Consider the following 24,990-nt stretch of genomic DNA (forward strand, 5'->3'; position numbering starts at 1 on the left):
AAGTATCCTAATGTTTCCCTAGCCCCAGCTCTCACTGGCACAAGAGCTGCATCACAGAAATTATTTCAGACTGAGACACTCAGAGAGTTTATGTTAAAAGCATTAGCATAGAAGGGGCATTCTTGATTTCTGGGAATCTGGTCTCATCATTTTCACTAAACAATATCAATATTCGTCAGTTTAAGAGATGGGCATCTGTAATCACCTCCATCCCCAATAACTATCAGCAAGATACAAGCCACCCACCTGCATAGGGAACTAAGTTGTATAGACAGATCTCATTTTTTCCCTAATTGATCACCTTATCTTCCATTAGTGTGAGCTCACTAGGGCCAGATAAACAAAGTCTCACTTCTGCAACATTGAAAGGTGGAACTTTTTTAGTTAAAGAGAAACTTTTCATCTGAGGGCATTTAGGGTTATTTTTCAGCTGTTCATATCTCTTGGCCCAGCTTGGATCACCATTTCCATATATTTGTTCTACCATTGCTTTTTATAAACCAGGCTAAATTTGATTACACTCTATCTTCCTGGAAGAAATCCTTATTTGCCTGGAAAACAGATATCCTTGTTGTATATCCAGTATTTCTAACTGGATTGACTTAGCCTGGTGCTGGCTGGTAATGGTCAGCTCTGTGGACAGCTCTGATTGTGGTGAGATCCAAGTGCCAGACTGGCTGAATCAGCATCAGCTAAGAGCCTGAGGAACATGCTAGGGCCCACCCATTGAAATTCTGATTTTATGGGTCTGAGATTAGTGTAAGACCTCTGGTTTTAAATGAGAACACAAGATGATGATGGTATTTAGCCAGAGTTGAGGACCAAAGTCCCTGGTTGAATATACTGTGTTGATTGGAATAGCCTTTCTCTTCTGCCTTCTATACCAGGATTCCAAGTGAGGATCACAATTCATACTTTATGTACTTCTGGAGGCTGTGTGGTCTAAGCACATGACTAAATAAAAAAATAAAATAAATAAATAAAAAACCATTGCCATTAAGTCCATTCTGACTCCTACTGACCCTGTAGGACAGAGTAGAACTGCCCCATAAGGTTTCCAAGTCTATAAATCAGTTCCAAGACTGCTTCATCTTTCTCCTGCAGAACAGCTGGTGGGTTTGAACTGCTGATTTTTTAGTTAGCAGCCAAATGTTTTAACCACTGTGCCACTAGAGATCCTGAAGCACTTGCTTACAGGCTGTAATTTTGACTCTCATTCTGCATGTGCCTATCTTAGAATGAGATAAAAACTCACGGTCATCCTAATATGTTTGAAGGTTCTCTGGTTGCTCTCTAATTTGAGAAGGGTGGAGTGAACAGTATATTCTTAGTCCCATGTTTGAAAATCTAGAGTAACTTGTTGAAGGAGGGTATTGGAAAAGCAGACAGACACTTTCAAAGTGAACAGAGGCAGAGGTAGTTAGCCAATTCTAAAGGACTCCAGGGTTCCAATGAATGTGCCAGTTCAAGATTTATTTTTAATTTTCTTTTTTGCATTCCATAGAGCCAGTGGCATCAAAAACCACAGGTCAAAAGGTCTCAGGATTTCTGGTGAGAGTAGAAGTTGCACACATAACAGGAGTTCCTTTGTATTCTTCCGGGAAGGGAAAGAATAAAGTCGTCCATCTTGAGTCCTTAAATGGCCTCTGTCCAGTTCTGTTCTAGGGTTTGACAGACAAGAGTCACAAGAACAGTTAGTTCTGACTTTTTCCCAACATGCTCGTTTTGATGAACTGGAAAACCCAGCTTGTAAGTTTTTATCATACTTGTAGAAACAAGAGACCCTGATGGTGAACCATGAGATTGTCATCGTTGTTGTTGTTATCTGCTGTTGAGTTGGACCTGACTCATAGCAACCCCTCCTTGGGATATCGAGGCGGTATCACTATGGAAGTAGATTGCCCAACCTTCCTTCCAAGGAGTGGCTGGTGGCTTTGAACCGCCAGCCTTCTGGTTAACAGTCAAGTGCCTTAGGCACTATGCTACCAGAGCTCCTAGAGATAGTCATAGAGAAGTTCAAGAAGAAATACTTAAAACTAAAACAACTCTCCTGAATGTTCCTGGAGTTCTTTTTTACTGCCATTGCTGCCCCAGTCATAATGTCTCACCCTAGTTAGGCTCCATCTCCCACAAAGACTAACTGCTTTGTGAATTGCCCTCCAGGCATTTGAATTTAAAATTGAGTTTTCCCTGGGCTCATTCTTGCAAGTCAATGTGAGATCAGGTGGTAAGACTGTCTTATGACACTTTGGACTTGTACTCTTCTAGTATAAATTGACTGTCCCACTTGGAATGTGCATGACCCATACCCCTCCTCTGGGAAAGGAGACACATGCAATGATCTCAGCTCCTGATCCATCATTAGATCCCAAGTTCACAAGGGAGAGCTCAGTTCTGAAAAGAGAACTTTTTACTTAGGGAGAGGTGGGACCTGTCCCTCTTGATTTTCTCTGGTGCATATTTGTTTACAAGGCTGTTTCGCTAGTCATTGAATTTAGAGGAATATGTGAATTCAAATTTTCAAGGAACATAGCAAAAACAAAATGGCAGAGCATTTTATAATGCTCAGTGCAAAATATAATCATTTTTTAGAAAGCTACTTACTTCCAATTTTCACTTGCAAAATAGAATATTCTAGGAATGTGTTGGCTAAAATTGTCAGTGAGGGAATTGCATCGAAGTTAAGTGGATATACTGAAGAACAGGACTTAAAGCCAAAATGAGTTGATCTGTGAGCAGAACACGGCTGGAGGCAGAATCCAAGTCTAGAGACAAAGTGGCAAAAGTCAATTAAGTTAGGCTAGATAAACTGCCATGGACAAGTAAAAGAGTAAGAGTCAGGTTCAAAGGCAAATTGGAAGTAATCAACTTAAGCAGAAGAATAATCCAAAAGTCAAAAAACTAAGTGGATTAAAGCCAAGGAGGAAGTTAGGGAACATCTGTTCACACAGGCAGCTGTAAATTCTAGGTGGACTGGTGCCTTTCCAGTCAAACTGTCCTATATTCCCAAACTTTCAGCGTGTAAATTTTTCTAGGTTTTAGCAATGCATATACATGGTAAGTTACAGCCAAGCAAATAGAAATATCAACTGAAAAGCAAGAGAATCCCCTGACACCATTTTAGTTTCTCTTCTTGTTAGTCCAATAGTTTACTTCTTTCCAGAGGGCAATAAGTTATGTATATACCAGCATATATAACTCCATGTTTAAAATCTTTATAAACTGTTTTATTCAAAGATAAACAATGTAAGCTGTTCTCAACATTACTTATTTCACTGAAGTTATTTTGGGAATCTTTTCAGAAGAGCCCAGATATGTTTGTCTTATTACCTTCTAAGTAGATTGCCAGTCTTCCTTCCAAGGAGTGGATGGTAGATTTGAACCCCCAGCCTTCTGGTTAGCAGTCAAATGTCTTAGGCACTATACCATCAGAGCTCCTACTTAAAAGTATTCTATGATAGTGACATATTGGAATGTATGGCATTAGCCTCTTAGGGTTGACAATGATAGTTTCTAGTCTTTAAAATTAAAAATATACTGTGATCATGTTAACTTGGTTAACATGACTTCACAATGTTGAAGGAGCAGTGTTAATTTCTGGCCCAAAGTGTACATGCAGCTTTATTTTAGAAATTATTGCCAAATTGTCCTTCAGAAAAACTGCACCAATTAAGACTCTTTTCTGAAACATATGAGAGTGCCCATTGCCTCCAGATTCTAGCCTGCAAAAGGTCACATCCATTGAGATGAGTTTCCTTTATGACTCAAGAGCTTCACTATTAGAATTATTGATTGTGCTAATGTTATCCATACCCTTTAGGATTTCATTAGTTTCAATCATCTTTCTTCATAGCTTTCTGCTTTCTAAAGGATAATGACAGAATTTTGGGATCTCCCATAAGAAAAAGAAGTGCATGTAGCATCATTTGATTTCTCAGCCTGGGAGAAAAAGGATTTTAATCAGAAGACTCTAAGGAAAAGACTCTGCATCAGAGATTTAGCTGTGAGTCACCACAGAATGTAGGAAAGATGAAATATAAAACATGATGTGTCTATTAAGTGCAGTCAAGTGGCCTCAACCAATAAAAATGTTGATGTAAATTTGGTCATTTCACTAAAGCAGGTGTGGTCCCTACATTCTCAACAATATAGATTCATTTTACTGATCACATTAACTCTGCTTCATTCACTTATGCATGGACTACTTTCTAGCCTCTGAATTAACTTATTTATCAGCTTCATCATTATTATCATTAATGCTTTTACAATCATCGGGAGTCATTTTTGCAGTAGGCTTGCTGCATTCTCCGTGCAGATATAGACCACAGTTGTTTCAAAACAGTTTGAAAACCAGTAAACGATACATCATTTTATCCTTCATATCTTATACTATGTCAGAGTGAAGTTGGCATTTGGGATATTATCTTTACTCTAAAAGGATCCATTGTCTTATATAGTTTATTGTTATTATTATTATGCTTATTTTTCTTATTTTATTTTACCTTGCTCTATGGCCTATGTCTTTGTAAGCCAATCTAAATATTTTTGAAAACAAATTAGAAAGATGTGTTGTTATGTGCCATCGAGTTGTCTCCAACCCATAGCGATCCCTCCTGGGGTTTCCAAGGCAGTATTACTATGGAAGTAGATTGCCCCACCTTCTTTGAGAGGAGTGGCTGGTGGGTTTGAACCACCAGCCTTCTGGTTAGCAGTCAAGTGCCTTAGGCACTACCCCACCAGAGCTCCCAGAAAGATAAGCCTCCTGGTTAGCAGTCAGATGCCTTATTGATACTGATTTGTGTGTTCCAGGAAATCTGAAATAGTGTTTCACTGCACTGACAGAAGACAGGGAAGGCAGTCCTCTATTCTATTGTGATCCATGAACACCATGTCCAAAAGGCATGTAGGTAAACTGGATGGCCTTCAAATGGGACAAAACTGTCAATCAAAGTAAAAATCACACCATATGAAGAATTATGCTTTCTGGGAGGCTGGAATTGATCCTAAATATGAGAAAATATTTGATCCTAACTATGAGAAAACAGATGTTAGATTAGCTGTGCCAAAGATAATTGTGAAATATTCTACTTTATGCCAGATAATAAATAGATATTTAGTGAAGTATCTTTGGCACAGCTCAGATCCGACTCTACAGCAGTGTGTTGCATTTGTGTTACTATTAATTGAAACCGTTTGGCGATTTGCTCTGCTGAAAAAGGATCTCTCTTCTTTACTGAACTTTTACAGATGGGTTGTTCCAAATTTCAAAGCCATACATTCATTTCTATTTTATGTTATTCTATTAGATTGAGGCCATTATATCTAAAATAGTGAATTTTTTCTCACTTAAAAAATTCACATTTATTTCCCAATTATTATGTGACAATCATTTTAGTAGGCATTTTTACCCATGCTATTTTATTTACTAATTTTTTAACCCAAGGAGAAATCCCCATTTTATGAGTGAGAAAAGAACCTCAAGTATATTAAATAATTTGACTGAGGTGTCTCAGATCATTTTAATAAAATTGACTATTTGAATGTAGGTCTATCATATTCCAAAATTCATTATTTTATTTTTTCTATTTGTTTTTTATAGTTATTTATTTACTACAATTTAAATTATTGATATAGTGAAAATCTTCATGGAAGGATTTCAGCTAGTGCCAACACTTTAAGGCACAAAATATACACATACAAAATGCCATGATATCAAGTATAAAATTATCTTTGATTGCAATAATAAAATTACAAGAGGGTTTGGAGATAGGAAATAAAGACTAATCAATTACTTGTCACTAAGTAGGGTTTCTTAAATAGTAACTTTTGACAGGAATTGGGATGGAGGGAATCAGCAGAAGAACACATTTTTACATGAGAGGAAAAAATAAGATTCATAAATAGGGAACTGATATTTGAAATTATGTTTGATGAAGACTATTTTAAATGACTTGATATGAGCAAAGACTTTAGGTGAGTAAAACCTGCAAAGATTACTAAAGCAAACCAGGTATAGAATTACAGAGGTGACTACCTTGAAATATGTTGTTGTTGTTGTTATGTGCCGTCGAGTCAAACCCGACTCATAGCGACCCCTCCTTGGGTTTCCGAGGCAGTATCACTACGGAAGTAGGATTGCCCAACCTTCCTTCCGAGGAGTGGCTGGTGGGTTTGAACCGCCAGCCATCTGGTTAGCAGGCAAGTGTCTTAGCCACTATGCTACCAGAGCTCCCACCTTGAAATATATATATGTAAACAATTGATAATATTTAGCACATACAACGGGAAATAACTGAAAAAAAATATTTGTTTAGAGGGATTAATGAGAAAGAGAAAAATTTCATGAAAATCCAGAGTAATGAGTTTGTGTTTATGTTTTTATTTTTACAATGGCTAAAAGGTTTAAAAATGATTCTAGTTACAGGGAAAGACAAAGAACTTTGTTTTTCCTTGTTAAATTGTTGCCTTTCATGTCTTTACCATACAGACAATGGGTGGCAGAGAGTGTTTTAGGAAATGTACTTGGTAAATATTCATATACATAGAATAAATCAGAATCTTTTTGCCCATGCATTTACCAAGGAGATGAGTATAACAAAGGAGGAAGGCAGTAAATGAAAGAATAAATTACTCATGAAATAAATTAAGTCTAATACTGAGTACAAAACCCATGTATTACAACTCAGATTTCTACAAAATTCAAAAATGTGTTCTTTGAATGCATATGTTCATTTTGCTCTTCTCTTCCTCATATCACCTTCTGTAATTTTATACACCCAACTTATATAGAACTGAAGAAAATTCATGTATTATAGGTGCAAAATTGGAAATGTTGGCTTCCCCAGAACCTAAGGGCCTAGTCCCTTTTACCAAAGAATCTCTTGAACTTATGAAACAGCGTATTGCTAAAAAGCACAATGAGGAGCACAAAGAAGACTTACAGCCAAATGTTGACTTGGAAGTTGGCAAAGAGCTTCCATTTGCTTATGGAAACCTTTCTCCAGGAATGGTGTCAGCACCCTTGGAAGATGTGGACCCATACTACAATAAAAATGTGAGAATTAACTGATCTTATTAGGACTGAATTTCTATTATTTTACTTTCCAGACATGCATAATGTGTACACCTGTACTCACACATAGAATGAAAAAAGAAAATAAACAATTGGCTAAGCAGTAATTGTAAGTTATAAAGGTCTGTAGAAGATACTTCATTTTAGGAGCACACATATTTGAGATTTTTTTAAAAAAAACTTATTCCTTTCCTGGTTGGTTAGTTTGTTTTTGGTTACTTTACTTTGGATAGACCATATTATTATGTTTTCATGTAAATAACTTATTTTATGGCTACAAGATGATTAGCCACTTATGGTTATCAACTTTAAAATATACACAAAATATCTAGAATATCCTCAACAATCAAATGTTAAACTTCATAGGCTCTTTCAATAGTAAAGTCAAGCTATATTTTCGTTATAATTTGTATTTATTCATATATTTGTGTCTTGTCTTGTTTCCAGAGTGACTTGAGGCAACTACTAAGTATATGCACAGTCCGAGAACAAGCACTATATATATGTGTGCCTATATATATATATATATATATATATATATATATAAATAATTATGTTTAGAAAAGGCAGAATTGAAAAACTGAAAGTCTTAATTAAGGAAGTAGAATTTGAGTTATACATTGAAGAACACTAAAATTTTATGAAACAAAGTGAAGACATTCTACGAACAGGCAAGAGAGGAGAATGATTCCAGAATAGAGGATAGACCAAGCAATGGCATAACTGGACTTCTGTAGCTATGTTGCAAGTTGTGGGAAATGAGATAGAGGAAGTATCAACATGAATTGATTTGATGTGGTGGTCAAAGCAGTGACATATGTATTTATGTCTATAATATGAAACAAGTAGTTTGTTAATCATTTCAAATATTATTACTAATGATTAGTGTCATATTACAGTACATCAGGTTTCTATACTATTGTAATCTCATACCTCATTTGCTGTAAAATCAAATTAACTTTTTTACATTTAAGATTTTTGAAACATACTGCTTCTGGTGCTATTAAATGCATCTCTATGAACCACGAGGATATAATTTTCTTCCACAGTTAGTTCTGTGCGGAGATCTGGACTTTGGTGTGTGGCAAGTAACTTTCTTGGGTATAACACTGGCATAAAAAAGAATGGTAGAAAAGAGAAAAATATAACTGATAGAATCCTAGACTGCAATGATCATTGGAAATATGGTATATAATTGATTGTAATTATGGTTCTGAGTTCTGATCGCACTTGATATTCTTTTTCCTCCTCTAGACATTCATGGTATTAAATAAAAAGAGAACAATCTTTAGATTCAATACCACTTCCACCTGGTGTACTTTGTCACCTTTCAGTTCTATTAGAAGGACAACTATTAAGGTTTTGGTACATCCATATCCTTTTCTATTGGCTTGATGATTGTGCTTTTAGACTCTTCTAATACTACATGCAACTGTTATATTATTCAAATATTCCTGCAATTATTTTCTGCTTTGAAAAATTCATACTGATATCAGAATTATGACCACCCTAAGTGTTCCATAAAGAGTCTGGTGGTACAGTGGTTAAACTGCTCTGCTGTTTACCAGCTACTCACTGGAAGAAAAATGTGGCAGTCTGCCAGTCTGCTTCCATCATGATTAAAGCCTTGGAAACCCTGTGGGGAAGTTCTACTGTGCCCTACAGGGTCACTGAGTCAGAATCGAGTCAACAGCAATAGGTTTGGTTTGGTAAGTGTTCTGTGTTGTAAAATGTATTTTCTAGTATACACAATATTAGTAAATATTAACAAATATTAATTCCATTGTTTTTCAATAAGAGAGTATATTTTTCAACATTAAAGAAACTATTTGTTTTTGTTGTTGTTGTTATGTGCCATCCAGTCAGACCCGACTCATAGTGACCCTTCCTTAGGTTTCTGAGGCAGTATCACTATGGAAGTAGATTGCCCAACCTTCCTTCCAAGGAGTGGCTGGTGGGTTTGAACCACCAGCCTTCTGGTTAGCAGTCAAATGCCTCAGGCACTATGCTACCAGAGCTCCTGTAAAGAAACTATATGTGTATAAATATAAACTGGTTACAGAAATATATACTATTTAACATTATTTTCTGTTATTCCTTAACTGTAACTTACCTTTTTCCGACTGTTAATTTTAATTAGCGTACTGACTGACTGCATACTTATGACCATGACTGATTTTGTGGATTGGAAAGCAATATTAGAGTAAGTTATAACAATTTATTATACATAATATCATATATAATTATATTTTATATTTACTATATTACATTAATGGGAGCTCTAGTAGAGTAGTGCCTAAGGCACTTGACTGCTAACTAGAAGGGTGGTGTTTCAAACACACCAGCCACTCCTGGGAAGGAAGATGGGGCAATCTACTTCCATAGTGATACTGCCTCGGAAATCCAAGGAGGGGTCCCTGTGAGTCGGGTCTGACTCGATGGCACATAACAACAACAATATTACATTAGAGTTCTGGTGGTGCTGTGGTAAGGTATTCTGCTGCTAACCAAAAAAGTCAACAGTTCCAAACCACCAGCTGCTCTGAGGGAGAAATATGAGGCAGTCTTCTTCTGTAAAGATTTATAGCCTTGGAAACCCTATGAGAGTTGCTATGAGTTGGAATCAACTCTATGGCAGTGAATTTGGTTTTGGTTTTGGATATTACATGAAATTATATGCTATAATATAAAATAGTCATACTTTATATATATTATCATTGATATTAATATAATATTTATGTACACACACCACAATGAATGTATTAGCCACATACACACACACACACACACACATATAATGAATCACTTTTAGGATATATAGGATATAGATAGACAGGTATCCTAAATATATATATCCTAAATATCCTAAAAGTGATTCATTATATGTATGTGTGTGCTAACCAGAAGGCTGGCAGTTCAAACCCACCAGCCACTCCTCAGAAGGAAGGTTGGGCAACCTACTTTCATAGTGATACTGCCTCAGAAACCCAAGGAGGAATCACTATGAGTTGGATTCCACTTGATGGCAGTGTGTATGTATATGTGGCAGTTTGGGGGTGGCACAAATGGTTAAAAGTTTGACTACTAACTGAGATGTTGGTGGTTTGAAATCACCCAGAGGTCCCTCTAAAGAAAGGCCTAGTGATTTGCTTCAAAAAGCTCACAGCCTTGAAGACCCCATGGAGCAAATTTCTATTTCTACACCCAGGAGGTCTCCATGAGTCAGAATCAACTCTTCAGTAACTGAGAACTGGGTGTGTGTATCATTTATATATGATATATATCATATAAATATCTTATGTGTATATATATGTATATATATAATATATTTGTGTGTATATATATATATATATATATATATATATATATATATATTATAGAGAGAGAGCCCTAGTGGCACAGTGGTTAAGCACTTGGCTGCTGACCAAAATGTCAACACTTTGAACTTACCAGATGCTCCACAATAGAAAGATGTGGCAGTCTACTTCCATAAAGATTACAGCCTTGGAAACCCTAAAAGGCAGTTCTACTCTGTCCTATAGGTTTGCCAATGGCAATGGATTAATGGGTGTTTTATATTAATATATTAATCAGTTTTAGATTTTTTTTTCTGGCTTTTCATTAATTTCTATTAGATTTTAAATATCTTTATTTCACAGCATGTTAGGCTTACATACTATAAATTTTTTAGTCTTAAGCTATATGTTTATGTCCATAGTATCTCATAAGTGGGGTTTTACTTCAAAGATAATTACTAATTACCAATGTAATGTTTTACTGCATCAGGTCTTCTTTACTAGTGCAATCATACACTTGATTTTCTTTGAACTGAAATAATGATTCCTGAGGCACTTGACTGCTAACCAGAAGGCTGGTGGTTCAATCCCACCAGCCACTCCTCAGAAGGAATGCTGGGAAATCTACTTCCATAGAGATACTGCCTTGGAAACTCAAGGAGGGGTTGCTGTTCTGGTTACCTAGTGTCGCTCTGATAAGAATACACCACAAATGGGATGGCCTTAACAGACAGGAGTTTATTCTCTTACTGTTTGGAGGCTTTAAGTCCAAGTTCAAAGTGCCAGGCTCTAGGGGCTGGGTGAAAGCCTCTCAACCTTGGGGTCCAGCTCTGCTCCCAGCCCACTGGAGCTAGAGGCTTTTCTTCACTCAGACAGCTGCTGGCTGCTGAGGCTGACAAGCCCAAGGTTGACATGTCCTGATGTTACCAAACCACACGGCAGGCCATTAATTTAAGTCCACTGTAAATCCCAAGGTTGGCAGAGCATGGCAGGCTGCTGAACAATGACACAGCTACATTCAGGGTCCAAGCGTGCCATAAACTAGAGACTATCCCCAAGCCTTCTTCTTATATAGAGGAAGCAGACCACATCCCAAAGGCAGCTACTCAGCTGCTTGTGGTAGATCCCAACATGGAGTTGATTGCCAGTCTCATCATGGGGAATAACTACCACCAACTGCCCAGCCACTCAACCAGGCCCAGCCAAGTTGACACATAAATTTAACTACCACAGTCACTATGAGTCGAAGCGACTCAATGGTAGTGAGCTTTCTTCCATTCTTTATGGAAATTATTCTTTCTCTTCATCTCTCATATCTTCTTCTTTTTCCTGAGGGATATGAGTCATTTGACTTATATTAGAACACTATGATGGAAAGGCCCTTTAAATTTCTGGGTAAGAATGCTTTCATGAAGCTTTACTTCCTTGGCCTTAAGTCTGTTCTTAAAGCTAGTTGACACTGGAAGGTAAATGTAACACTGATTCATGATAAAAATACTGGTTGTTATTGTTGTTAAGTGCTGTGGAGTCAATTTTAACTCATCTGACAGAGTAGAGTTTTCTGGACTGTAATCTTTATGGGAGCAGAGCTCCAAGTCTTTCTCTCATGGAGTCACTTGATAAATTTGAACTGTCAACCTTTTGCTTAGCTGCGTAGCACTTAACCATGCACAATTGTGGATCTTTAAAAATACTGGTATATGCATATATAGGTGTTTCATAGTCACAGTTCAGTTATTTATCGTGTAATTTCTAGGAGGTTAATTTGGTATTAGGTATTTTCATCATTTACCTAAAAAAATAAGTAAGACTATCACCTCTAAGCTAGGACTAGTCAAACTTCATGGCTAATATCATAGACATTAGCCCACCCAAGAAGTCCAATCTGAACGCCTTTCTTCAGATGCAAGTGCTAATTGTATTTTTAATTATTGTTGGGTTGATAGTTGTTGCTTTTGGCCTACACATCTGTTCTTACTTTTCTGATGTCTGGTTCTCAATTGCCAGATAGTTATCACAGACATAGTGTTTCAGAGTTAACATTGTATTCTTCTTACCTTTAATATTTATATGTAAACAAATTTTCCAGGAATGCTTTGCTTGGAATTTACACATTTGAAATACTTGTGAAACTCATTGCGAGAGGCATCTGGGCAGGACCTTTTTCTTTTGTTGGTGATCCATGGAACTGGCTTGATTTCAGTGTCACTTTGTTTGAGTGAGTATTTAAGTTGTAAACATCTTAACATCTTGCTAAGTACTTTTCATAAACAAACTGTGAAGTGTACAAAGGTTACTGCCTCAAAAATTTTTTCAAAAGACAGTGTTTCTCAAATCATAGCCATAGTGAGTTCTTTTAGGCAGCTCCAAGTGAGTTAATTCTCAGAATATATAATGCAAATGAAAATAATGGGATATTATCTCTGTTTTATATTGAAAGCAAGAAAGAGATTAAATTGTGCATTTTAATTTAACAGTCCTTTGAAATCAAGAAATAGGATCCTGGCATGTTTGATTCCCAGTCCCCAGTCTACTTTTCATTTAGCTACATTGCTTCAGATTCATAAACATGCTAAATACCAGGAAAAATATTTTAATTAAACACACACATACACAATTTCTGGGGTACAATCCCAAATTATACTACTTGACATGTCTATATGTTTTAATGGCTCTATTTAACTCCCTGTTTTATTGCTAAAAAAAAAAAAATCACTGGCATCATACTGGGGAGCTCTGGTAGTGTAGTGCCTAAGGCATTTGACTGCTAACCAGAAGGCTGGTAATTCAAACCCACCAGCCATTCTTCAGAAAGAAGATTGGGCAATCTACTTCCGTAGTGATACCACCTCGGAAACCCAAGGAGGGATCACTATGAGTTGCAATCAACTCCACGGCAGTGAGAGTAAAAGTGAATGAGTCATCATACTCCTATCAAACATAATTTAAAATTATCTTCCACTTCCAGATTTTTTGTTAAAGTTTCTTTTAAAGAAATAACCTTTATATAGATCATAAGCAGTGTCTGTCATATTGTAAGCAAGTAGAAAAATAGTACTAATCATTGTCAGTATTATCATTAGTATCGCTACTATTGGTATTATGATTGCTGCTGCTGCTGAGCACTTACTATGTACCAGGTGCTCTTCTAAACAGTTTGCAAATATTAGCTCATTTAATCCTGATAAAAAGCCTCTGATTCAGGAAGTATTATCCTCATTTTACATTTTAGGAAACTGAGGCAAGGTAGGTTAGGTAATTGACTCATGTCACACAGCTAGTATAAGGTGGACCCTGGATTTTGCCCTTAACCACTATACATACTGCTTCTACTATCATCATCATTACCATTATCCTCATGGTCAATCACTATCATCAAAAGTTTAAATATTAAATATTTAAAATTAATCTCATCCCTTAAAAAACAAACCATTATTTTTTCTTAATTTTAGCTATCTTTGCAGTAATTATATTTAAAAAGATTTATGAATATAATACACAGCACTTGATAGGGACTTAAGAGTATTCATGGCATCAAACTTTAAAAATTCTCATACTTGGATTAATATTTACCTGACTACCTTGCACTATAGAAATCTTTTGTTTTCTACTCAATGATGATACTATGACTATATGTAAAATTAAAGAATGGAATCAAAATAAATGTTTATAGATGGTATTAAAAATAAGCTTCAAAAAGTATAAAAAACAAAAGATAAATACCATAGACCCACTATGAATTTTGAATAACCTTTAATTTAATTCCACAGGTTTATAACAAGGTATTTACTTCCAGGCTTCACTTCAATACTTAATATTGCAAGAACTTTGAGGATTTTGAAAATTATACCTTTAAATAAAGGTAAGATACAGCATTAAGCTCCTTTTTTTTCATTTTTCCACATATACTTTCATGTATTCATTTGTACTCCCCTGTTGCTGTTGTAGAATATGTGAAATAGAACAATGCTTTAGTATTAAAATCATTGCCTTATTAGATATTTAAATTTATTCCAAGAAAGGTGAAAAAATATTGCACTTGAATGTTACTGATTTAGGATGGGTTCAGTACATATGTTATCAATTTAGTGATCAATAAAAATGCATCATTAATTTTGATTATTCTACATCTTAAATAGGAGCTTTTAAAATTGTCTTTAGACTTCTGAGTAGGAAAGAAATATACGTAGATATCTTCCCCCTTCTTCTCCTCATTGCATCAAGAATGAGTTGAAATGAACAGAGAAATAAAAATATATAAAATAACATATATTTTCCTTTGCTGTGAGCACCTGAATAGGGTGCAAGCTACATGATGTAAATTCAGGAAAGTTCTGATAAATAAGATAGAGCTGCAACTACACTGATGGAAAACACTAGAGAATATTTTACATCTCCCTTTGCTGTGAGTCTGAATCGACTGGATGGCAGTGGGGTTTTGGTTACTGAGGAAAACCTAACTGAAGCCCACCAGCAACTCCACTAGGAAGTTTTGTTGTTGCTATTTTGTTTTTGGCTGCTATGACTCAAAAGTATTGTGAAATATTAGAGGCATCAAGAAAACAAAGTGTAAGTGTGCTAACGCCAAAGTAAGGTAGGTCTACTTCAACCGCCATGAGCTGGAACACCATGAAGAAAGCCAGACATATGCATACTGTGTACTTGAAGTCCAAGCTAAGCAAAAACAGCTCAACTGTGGAGATTGTGACAATATGCAAAACACATTAAATGCATTACATTGTACATTAAGTGGGTGAATTTTACGGTATGTGAATTAGATCTTAAACTGTTTAATAAAAATGGTCTCTAATATGACCAAAACCAAAAAAGTTTGGAATTTCTAGCATGGCAGCTTCGAAAATCCAGTAAAGAAACCAAACTGAGAGTTGCCTTGATGGAAATTTTCCCATCCCTAGTTTCATTAAAACAACAACAAAAAAATGCTGTCAAATCGATTTTGACTCATGAGAACCCCGTAAGTATCAGAGTAGAACTATGATCCATAATGGTTTCATAGTGTTTACATTGTTTGTTTTTTAAAAAAAAAAGTTAAATTTGACATCAGATCTCAAATGAGATATAGTTAAATTCTAGAGGAAAAAAAGTAAAATAAAGTTTATTTATAAAGAATTGAAAACACAGTGAATAATAGAAGAAATATAAAACTCAAAATATAAAATGTTGAACTCACCAAAACTCACTGCTTTCAAGTCAATTCACTCACAGCAGCCCCTCCTTGGGTTTCTGAGGCAGTATCTATGGAAATAGATTGCCCAACCTTCCCTCCAAGGAGTGGCTGGTGGGTTTGACCCGGCAGTCTTCTGGTTAGTCAAATGCCTTAGGCACTAAGCCACCAGAGCTCCCACAAAATGTTAAGAGTATATCAAAAAAGTAAAGCTAATATATGAAAAATAAATATAACTGACTTAATTTTTTCTCTTGAAGGAGAGTTTAGTATTAAATTAGAAATAAATTAAAATTCTGCAAGAATCATGACAAATCTAAAACAAAATGAAAGTTTAAAAGTACAAGAAAAGTTATACCACAGAATTAAAATAAAAATTGGCATGTGGACCAGACTTATCTAAAGCTAATCTTAACAGTAAAATTAATAATGAAAATTATTAATAAATTTGATGCTGTTAAAGTTTGTTGGTGATATCTTCATCTTTAAAACATCACCACCAAAATTAAAAATCCACAAGAAATTGTGGCTATAATGTGTATATAATGTGTAAAAGAAGCTCTGGTGGTATAAAGCCTAAGGTATTTGACTGCTAACCAGAACCATGGAGGTTCAAACCCACTGGCCACTCCTGGGAAGGAAGGTTGAGCAATCTACTTCCGTAGTGATATCACCTCGGAAACCCAAGGAGGGGTCACCAGGAGTCGGACCCAACTCGAGGGCAGTGCGTTTGGTTTTTTGATGCAATAATGGGTAGATAGAATGATAATCTTTTTTTAAGAATTTCTATTGGTGTAATGCCTAAGGCATTTGACTGCTAACCAAAAGACTAGCAGTTCAAACCCACCAGGCACTCCTTGGAAAGAAGACTTAGCCATCTATTGTAGAGATATTGCCTCAGAAACCCAAGGAGGGGTCACTATGAGTCACAATCAACTCCACAGCAGTGAGTTTGGTTTTTGGTTTTATTCTTAGACATAATTCCAACAAGAAAATATGAATACAATAAATTTTCAAGAGGAAAATGAACGAAAAATCATGACTAAAAACTCAGTCACTGCCATCCAGTCAATTCCAACTCAGCAACCCCCACTGGGTTTCCAACACTCTAAATTTTTATGGAAGCAGACTGCCTCATCTTTCTTCTTTGGAGTGGTTGGTGGGTTTGAACCATGGATCTTTTTGGCTAGCAGCCAACTGCCTTGATCACTACACCATCATAGCTCCTGGAGATATCATGGTAGTAGTATAAAAATATAATAATGCAAATATGTATTTTTTAAATAATTATAATGATAATCACAGGAATATACATTGAAGTAAAGTGACCCATTTTTTTCCTAATAAATACATAATGATTTTTTTTAAAGAAGTCTTGAAGAAATATATAGTCTTTTGATTATATATATTGGCTCAATGTCTCTTAAAACTAATTTAAATATCTGTACAAATACTTAAAAAAAAGTAGACATACATTTAAGTAGTTTTTAAGAGACATTGAACCAATGTGTACAATCGAAAGACTACATATCTCTTCAAGACTTCCTTTTTTAAAAAATCATTATCATGTATTTTGAAGAGAAATTTCAATTCTGATAAAACACTTAAGGACTTGCTTATTAAAAATATTGATATGATTCTAAGTGCTACAATAGGGCATCAATTATAATTTATACGTAATCCTACTACATTTCTTCAGCCACAGAAATGACTTTACTTCAACTCTATTCATTTCACTCTAGAAATGCAATGATCTGAGCAGGCCATTTTAAAAAATAAACCTTCAATTTTCATGATAACATACAAAATATATGCTATTATCCCCATTTTAAAGATAAGAAAACTTGAGCATATAAATTAGGTAATTTGTTCAAAGTTACAAAGCTAAAATATTCTCATCCGTTGTTGAGTTGAGCAGTTATAAGAATTCTAAATACACTCAAACCAACAAATAGGGAGGGAAGAGTGAGGCAGAAGAAACTTGAATGTATATACACCAAAATGTCAACAACGTTTTTTATCTATGAGGTAAAATTACATGTTATTTTTGTTTGTTGTTTCTTCTTTTTTCTTTTTTTAATTTTTTTCATCATTGAATATGTGTTGTTTAATAACTAGAAAAATTAATACTGTTAAACAAAACTAAATTTGGATTCTCAATTAATAAGTATTCTGATATAAATACATACACCATTATGAAATAGACATAGTTGTGTAATATTCTCTTTTCTAATCATTAAAATTTTCCCAAGTTTTATTTAAACTGTTCCAAAAATTGAATTCTTCTAATGTTAAAGCCACTCCTCAGAAGGAAGTTTGGGCAATCTACTTCTGTAGTGATACTGCCTGGGAAACCCAAGGAGGGGTCACTATGAGTCGGGTCTGACTCCACGGCACATAACAACAACAACAAAGTTAAAGAAAGAATAGTATAGATTCTGTTATTTCAAACCATTTATTGTTTCAACAACACAACCTATTTTTTATTTATGACTCTATGCTTTTCCTTATTTATGCTTATAAAAAATGGTGGCTTATACACAAGCAGTAACCAAGTGAAGAAGTTAGCCCATTGTTCTTTTTAGAGTAAAAAGAAACAAATAACTAATTTTAAAGTATTATGTTGGTATTCTTTTTCCAGGTATTGTAAATTAACATAATACCAAAACCTCAAAATGTGTTTTTTTTGTTCTCTTTATTTATTATACTTAGATAATGAAAATTAGATACGAATCTGCTGATTTCAATAGGGCATTCATTTGCAATAGCAGTGGTTTGCTAAAGATATTTTATAGAAACAAACTTCTGTCTTCTCAGGTCAAAGGTCTCTTGTAGGGAACCTGAGCCATTGTGTGAAGAAACTTACTGGTGTCATTTTGCTAACTCTGCTTTTTCTGAGCATATTTTCTCTAATTGGGATGGGGCTCTTCATGGGCAACCTGAAGCATAAGTGTTTGCGGTGGCCCCAAGAAAATGAAAATGAAACACTGCACAACAGAACTGGAAGCCTATATGATATTCGAGGTAAGAACCACTTGCCATCTCTGTCAAAAAATTAAAACATTTCCGAAAGACAAAGCAGTCTTTGTAGCAATGTTGAACACAACCTCAGAACAAACTATGTAAATGCTGTAAGTATGCTCATATACTTATTTGCATCATTTTTATGTATCAGGATAGCAAACTCCCTACTTTTCAGACAGTAAAATCAGGGCAACCTACATTTGGAATTTCTAAAGTTTACAAATTTTATCATTAGAAAAATAAACAAATAAAACCAGCCTTATCTGAAATTTCATTAGAAAGAGCTAAAGTAGCATCCTCATAATATTACTATTCTACAATAAAGCTGTTTTTATTAAATTATCGATAGAAGTTTACTCATATAATGTAATAATTTTCACTGTTTGATTTCAACTACAACTGCTCATTTAAAAAAGCTTTCTTATAATTTTTTAGATAACAAAATATTGTTTGTTGTTGCTATTATGTGCCATTGAGTCGGACCCGACTCATAGAGACCCCTCCTTGGGTTTCCGAGGCAGTATCACTACGGAAGTAGATTGCCCAACCTTCCTTCCGAGGAGTGGCTGGTGGGTTTGAACCGCCAGCCTTCTGGTTAGCAGTCAAGTGCCTTAGACACTATGCTACCAGAGCTACTACAAAATATTGTAGACTAATAAAAATAATGCCTAATAAGTACTGCTTAGTTCCCATACACAAGTAACTTGTATGCCTTATCTCATATCTTCGCCATCATGTGGAAGAGGTAATATAACTAACTCCTCACAAACAAGGAAGTGGAGGTTCAGAAAAGCTAAGTGCATGTCCCAGGGTAATAGAACTATTTAGCAAAACTAGGTTTCTCATGCAGTTTGACTTAGCTCTAAAATACCTGCTCTTTTCACCATGTCATCATACTCTTTTATTGGTTTCTCTCTCACAATAAAATTGTCACATCCTTTCTGACAGTTTAATAAAATAAAAGTATATTTTTAAGTATTAAAAATAAAATTTGATAAGCCTTATATAGCTCTTCCACATCAATTTCAAATATACTTTTGAAAGTGTCTAAGGCATTTGACTGCTAACCAGAAGACTGGCGGTTCAAATCCACCAGCCACTCCTTGATTGAGTAATCTACTTCCATAGAGATACCACCTCAGAAACCCAAGGAGGGGTTGGCATGAGTTGGATCCAAACTGACAGCAGTGAGTTTGGTTTTTCGAATTAATAAGCTCCAAAACAAATCTTAATAATTTTTACTCTTTGATTTATGCCATAATATGATTATAGTGCACATAATAGAAAAGTATTAGTGGATGAGTATGAGAAAGCTTTCTTTATTATATACGACATTGTCATGGTCTTAAATCTAGTAGCGAGGATAAAAGGAGAAGGTTGTTAACTCTTTTATTCCAATTGAAATACTCTGGTTCATTTGATGTTAAAACAAAAATATACTAACTATTTAAAAACATGAACAATTTGCTACTTCCTTGGTTGTTATTAATAAGATAAAATCCAGGTGCATTTTTCTTTGTCAAAGTACAGTATTATCTTAAAATAAATTATTTTGTAAAGATTCAAAAAATAAAAACAAAAAACTTGCTGCCGTCCAGTTGGATCTGACTCATAGTGACCCCTCCTTGGTTTTCCAAGGCAGTATCTCTATGGAAGTACATTGCCCAACCTTCCGTCCCAGGAGTAGCTGGTGGGTTTGAACCTCCAGCCTTCTGGTTAGCAGTCAAATGCTTTAAGCACTACACTACCTGAACTCCTTGTAAACATTATCACCTTAAATTTGCCCAATTCTAATAATTCTATTTCCTCAAATCACATATTAGACAATAGTTGAAAATACAATTTGAAAACTGTTATTAACATAAATGCCATTTCGTAGCTCATGTATTTCAAAGAGTATTTTGTACTTCCTAGTACTGTTAATGTCAAATTTAATTTGGCTTTTGATTGTTATTGCAAAAGTTTAATCAATGGTACCAAACTATGAATTTAAAAACTATTCTAAAATTTTTTATGTGACAAATTAATGTGACATTATTTGAGTCTAGAGTACTTTAATTTTGTATGTTTTTATACACATTATTAAATTATGGGTTTGATATCTGTAATTTGAGTTCAGAGCCTAAAAATCAATGCTTCCAAACATGCATGTCCCCAACCCTGGAAACAGATATGTATAAACACACAATTTACATTTGGATGGAAAGCAGATGGGAATACGTGGACAAATTATATGAGCTACAATTTAAATTAGCTTAGGTTGTGGTTAAAATTAGGTGACAGTAGGGCAAGCAACAGGAACTGAATATGCACAGTAGAAGAATAAGCTAGGTGGCAGGAGAATGTAAATTAAACCCAGAGACAGAGGAATTTATTCTCCTGCTCACAAAGATCATCAGGAATCAACCCTGGAAGAAAAGGTCCTCATGTCTCAAACAGTTTAGTCTTGGGAATTTTTCTTTCAGGGATTCTAGTCCTATCTGGCTGGCTCTATCCACTTCATTGCACCTTAATTTTGACAGAGATTTTCCTTTTTCTGCCTAGCTTTGTCACTTTGGGGCAGGGAAGCATTGGCTTCCCACAGGTCTTATGTCCTGTGCATTAGATACTAAGAAAGCCAGGATTTATGCTCTTGTTACCTTAGCTTTGGAAAGGGATGTTCATCTTCTGTGCTGATCTGTACAGACTTCAGATATTTTGTTTAACTCTAAGATTGTTGTTGTTGTTGTTATGTGCCGTCGAGTCGGCCCCAACTCATAGCGACCCCTCCTTGGGTTTCCGAGGCAGTTATCACTACGGAAGTAGGATTGCCCAACCTTCCTTCCGAGGAGTGGCTGGTGGGTTTGAACCGCCAGCCGTCTGGTTAGCAGGCAAGTGTCTTAGCCACTATGCTACCAGAACTCTAAGATTAGATATGGAAGATCATTGTTTTCTTGTTTTTCAGAGGTGGAAAGCTTTTATTACTTGGAAGGAGAAAGAGATGCTCTCCTTTGTGGCAACAGAACAGATGCTAGGTAAGTAGTGTTGATGTCAGCAACAAATAAGTATTTATTGAATGACTATTGCTTTTACTGATGACTCACACTTGATTACATTATCTCATTGAATCATCAACTGAGAAGTAGATAACATAGAATAGTATTAATCCAACTCCTTTAGAAAAAAACAATAGATAGATTTGTTAAATAATTTATGCAAGGTCAAAAAAGCTAGCAAATGGCAGAGTTGGAACTTAAAAAAATGGCCTTCAAACTATTTTCACTTTACCCAGAGCCAGGCGAAATTGCCAAGAAAGACACTATAAATCTGTTCTTTAGCCAGACGCCTTTGAAGAAAAATACTATCAAAGATATGCCATATTTCACTCATTTTGTTTTTTGCCTATCTTTCATGACTAATTTATAGTATACAAAGCTCACTGTTCTTAAAACAGTATTTATAAATAATGCTTTAGGGAAATGGCTCATGTCTTATTGTCTCATAATTCCAAATAGAGATGAAGTAGAAACAGACTGTTTCTCACCAGTGCTGTGACTCACATAATTTCCTAATCTTGCCTTTGCTTTTCTTTGGCTGGGGAACCTTGACAACCCAGTTTAACAAAAGGTACATGAGGAAGAGGAGCAAGAGTTACTTAGTTTAATTAAATATTCAGGTCAGTTAGACTTTTTGTATCTTGTTGTATAGCATTGCTCTGAGTCAGAATCGACTCAACAATGATGGATTTGGTTTTTGGTTTTGGATTGCTTGCTTAGCACAGATGTTTTATGTCTAGTTTTCCCTGTTCAATTCTCAAGTCCAAAACCCATCTCATTGTCATGTCATCCTATTTCAGCTAACCTTTTCCATATACATTCCAAATTCAAATATGAGCTCAAATGTGTGTTGAAGCTGATATCTGGTCTTGGATAGCCAGGATTACAATGATACATTTCAAGGTAAAAAGAGAAAGCCATGCAGTGCTATAATAGGTATCCTTTGCTGCATGGTAGTTGTTGTTGTTATGTGCTGTCAAGTCAGACCTGACAAATAGCGATCCCTCCTTGGGTTTCTGAGCCAGTATCACTACAGAAGTAGATTGCCCAAACTTTCTTCCAAGAAGTGGCTGGTGGGCTTAAATTGCCAGTCTTCTGGTTAGCAGTCAAGTGCCTTAGGCACTACGCTACCAGAGCTCCTAAGTTACCCATAGAGTTAAAAGTTATTGTGACTTAAAAGAATAATAAATGTCTTTGCTCAGATTCTAGAAGTAAGCAACTTAGGAAAAGTTCAACTGAGCTACACTTCTGGGGTTGCCACCAAGAATCACTCACGCAGATTCAGTCATCTGACAGCTGGATAGAGGCTGGATGATCCAAGATGGCGTCACATTCACCTGTGGGCCTTAGCTGAGATGGTTGTGTGGCTGAGACAGTAGGGCTTATTTCTTCTCATGATCTTATTTTCCAGAACCTTATCTTCACATGCCTCTCAATGAGGCTAAGCCAGGCTCTTTGTATTATAGACTCAGAGCACCAAGAGAGGGGCAAGCCCCAATGCACAAGGACCTTTGAAACTTCTACTTGCATCACATTTGTTAATGTCCTATTAACAATTGCCCAAAACAAGTCACACTGCCAAACCCAGAATAATGTGGGAGGGAACTACACTAAATATGTGGCTATAGAGAAGCATGATTTACTGAGTGACAACTGTACTAATCTACCACAATACTCAAGACCCCCAGTAGATAAAAGTATCAGGACTCCCTGAAGAGAAATGAAATAAACTAATCTGATCCTTCTGTGCAAAGGCAAGTGCTATTTATAAATTACTGATGTAGTAAATATTTCCTCACCCTTAAATAATGTGGCCTAATGGTTTGAGGTAAGATTACTTGAAAATTAAATCCAAAACAACTTCATTTTAATTTTTATTAATATAACTTTGCATCAGTTATACTTTTCACTGTGATGTTTAAATATCTCCACTTTGATATTGGGTAGTAAAGAAATCATTAACAAAGGCTTGGCAAACACCATTTTTGAGACACTTTTGCTTTTTTGGCACAGTTAACACTGTTCCTTTACACTGACTCAAGATTTAGCTCTTTTGTAGCTTTTTAGGTGGAAATTGTTTTGGGAGAAGACTAATTACTCCCTGTAAAAGAGGATGCCACCATTATTAGGAGACAGGTGTTCTATATTTATGATTTGTCCATGAGAGTCACCTAACAGAAGTTTTTCTTTTCTTCGTGTTCTTTAGTCAGTGTCCTGAAGGCTACATGTGTGTAAAAGCTGGCAGAAACCCTGATTTTGGCTACACAAATTTTGACAATTTTGGCTGGGCCTTATTTGCCCTGTTTCGATTAATGACTCAGGACTATCCCGAAGCACTTTATCACCAGGTAAGAACAGAGAAAATCTAAAGAAAGGTGATGTGCCCCTTCACTTGTAAAGTAATGGCCAAAGTAGCTTCTTAAATTTTTATGTGGAAATGAATTTGAGGCTAGAAGAAAAGGAAACCAGAATTATTGAGTGTCAAACGTGAAACTCTTCCTAGGTCAGTGCTCTTAATGGGATTTCATTTAATCCTTGGAAAAATTCTACAAGGTTAGCATGAATTTCTGTTTTTTATATGAAGACACCAAGATTTTCAGATAGGCTGGGTAACATCTCCAAAGTTATAACACAGGTAAATATCAGAGCTCACTATTCTGATCCAAAGCCTGTGATACTATGCATTTAATATTAACTAAAGGAAGAGCAATCTTAAGGCTAATTCTTTAGCTTAAAAATTTGACATTGCCATGTATTAAATAATTATTTAGAGTACTCACATGTACTGTTTCTTAAATCTCCTATTTCTCCTCATTCCATGTTAATATTCAACCATGTTCAGGTGCATAATAACAGAAAGCTTGATGTTATGAGATTTGAAATCCAAATTCTTAGAAAATCTCCCCATAACTGATTTCTTTTTGTATCCCATAGTTTCTTTGAAAGATTTAATACTCATTAAAGGGAACATTCAGTTTTTGCTTTAAGAGTTCCTTCTCCAGAAGAAGATGCAATGATATTTTAGCAGTATGGTTCATATCAACAAGCATTAGATAAAATAAACAAATAGATCTAAATCCAAGCTATTTACAGTCAAAAGAGCAAATTATTGTTTTAAACATACTATAATTCAACTCGACGGCAGTGAGGTTTTTTTTTTTTTTTAATCTTATTTTATTGTGTACTATATATACCATCCACTTTTCAAAGAATTGGCCAGGGAAAACCTTATGAATAGCAAAGACACACTGTTTGGTACATTACCACGCACCTTTAGGAATAGTCCGTTTAGGCTAAAAGGCTCTCAAAATAGTACTGGGAAAGAGCTGAAACATCTGAGTAAACCCAGCCTTACTCATATGGATAAGAGAAAGCTTT

At 35.4% G+C, this 24,990-nt stretch overlaps 1 protein-coding gene across 1 annotated transcript in view; it reads left to right on the top strand.

The window, feature by feature from the left end:
* Positions 1–6,829: 6,829 nt before the first annotated feature.
* The window catches only part of SCN7A (sodium voltage-gated channel alpha subunit 7), a 79,552-nt gene continuing 61,391 nt past the window's right edge, over positions 6,830–24,990 (top strand). The window contains exons 1-8 of the mRNA XM_007947371.1: positions 6,830–7,054; positions 8,327–8,445; positions 9,186–9,275; positions 12,458–12,586; positions 14,139–14,230; positions 18,371–18,577; positions 21,522–21,591; positions 23,819–23,960. Coding sequence (XP_007945562.1) covers positions 6,830–7,054; positions 8,327–8,445; positions 9,186–9,275; positions 12,458–12,586; positions 14,139–14,230; positions 18,371–18,577; positions 21,522–21,591; positions 23,819–23,960 — 1,074 coding nt within the window. The remainder of the gene's footprint in view (positions 7,055–8,326; positions 8,446–9,185; positions 9,276–12,457; positions 12,587–14,138; positions 14,231–18,370; positions 18,578–21,521; positions 21,592–23,818; positions 23,961–24,990) is intronic.

Source organism: Orycteropus afer, unplaced genomic scaffold (genome assembly GCF_000298275.1).
Source record: "Orycteropus afer afer isolate SDZICR_OR568_19922 unplaced genomic scaffold, OryAfe1.0 scaffold00001, whole genome shotgun sequence".
In the NCBI taxonomy this organism is placed as follows: domain Eukaryota; kingdom Metazoa; phylum Chordata; class Mammalia; order Tubulidentata; family Orycteropodidae; genus Orycteropus; species Orycteropus afer.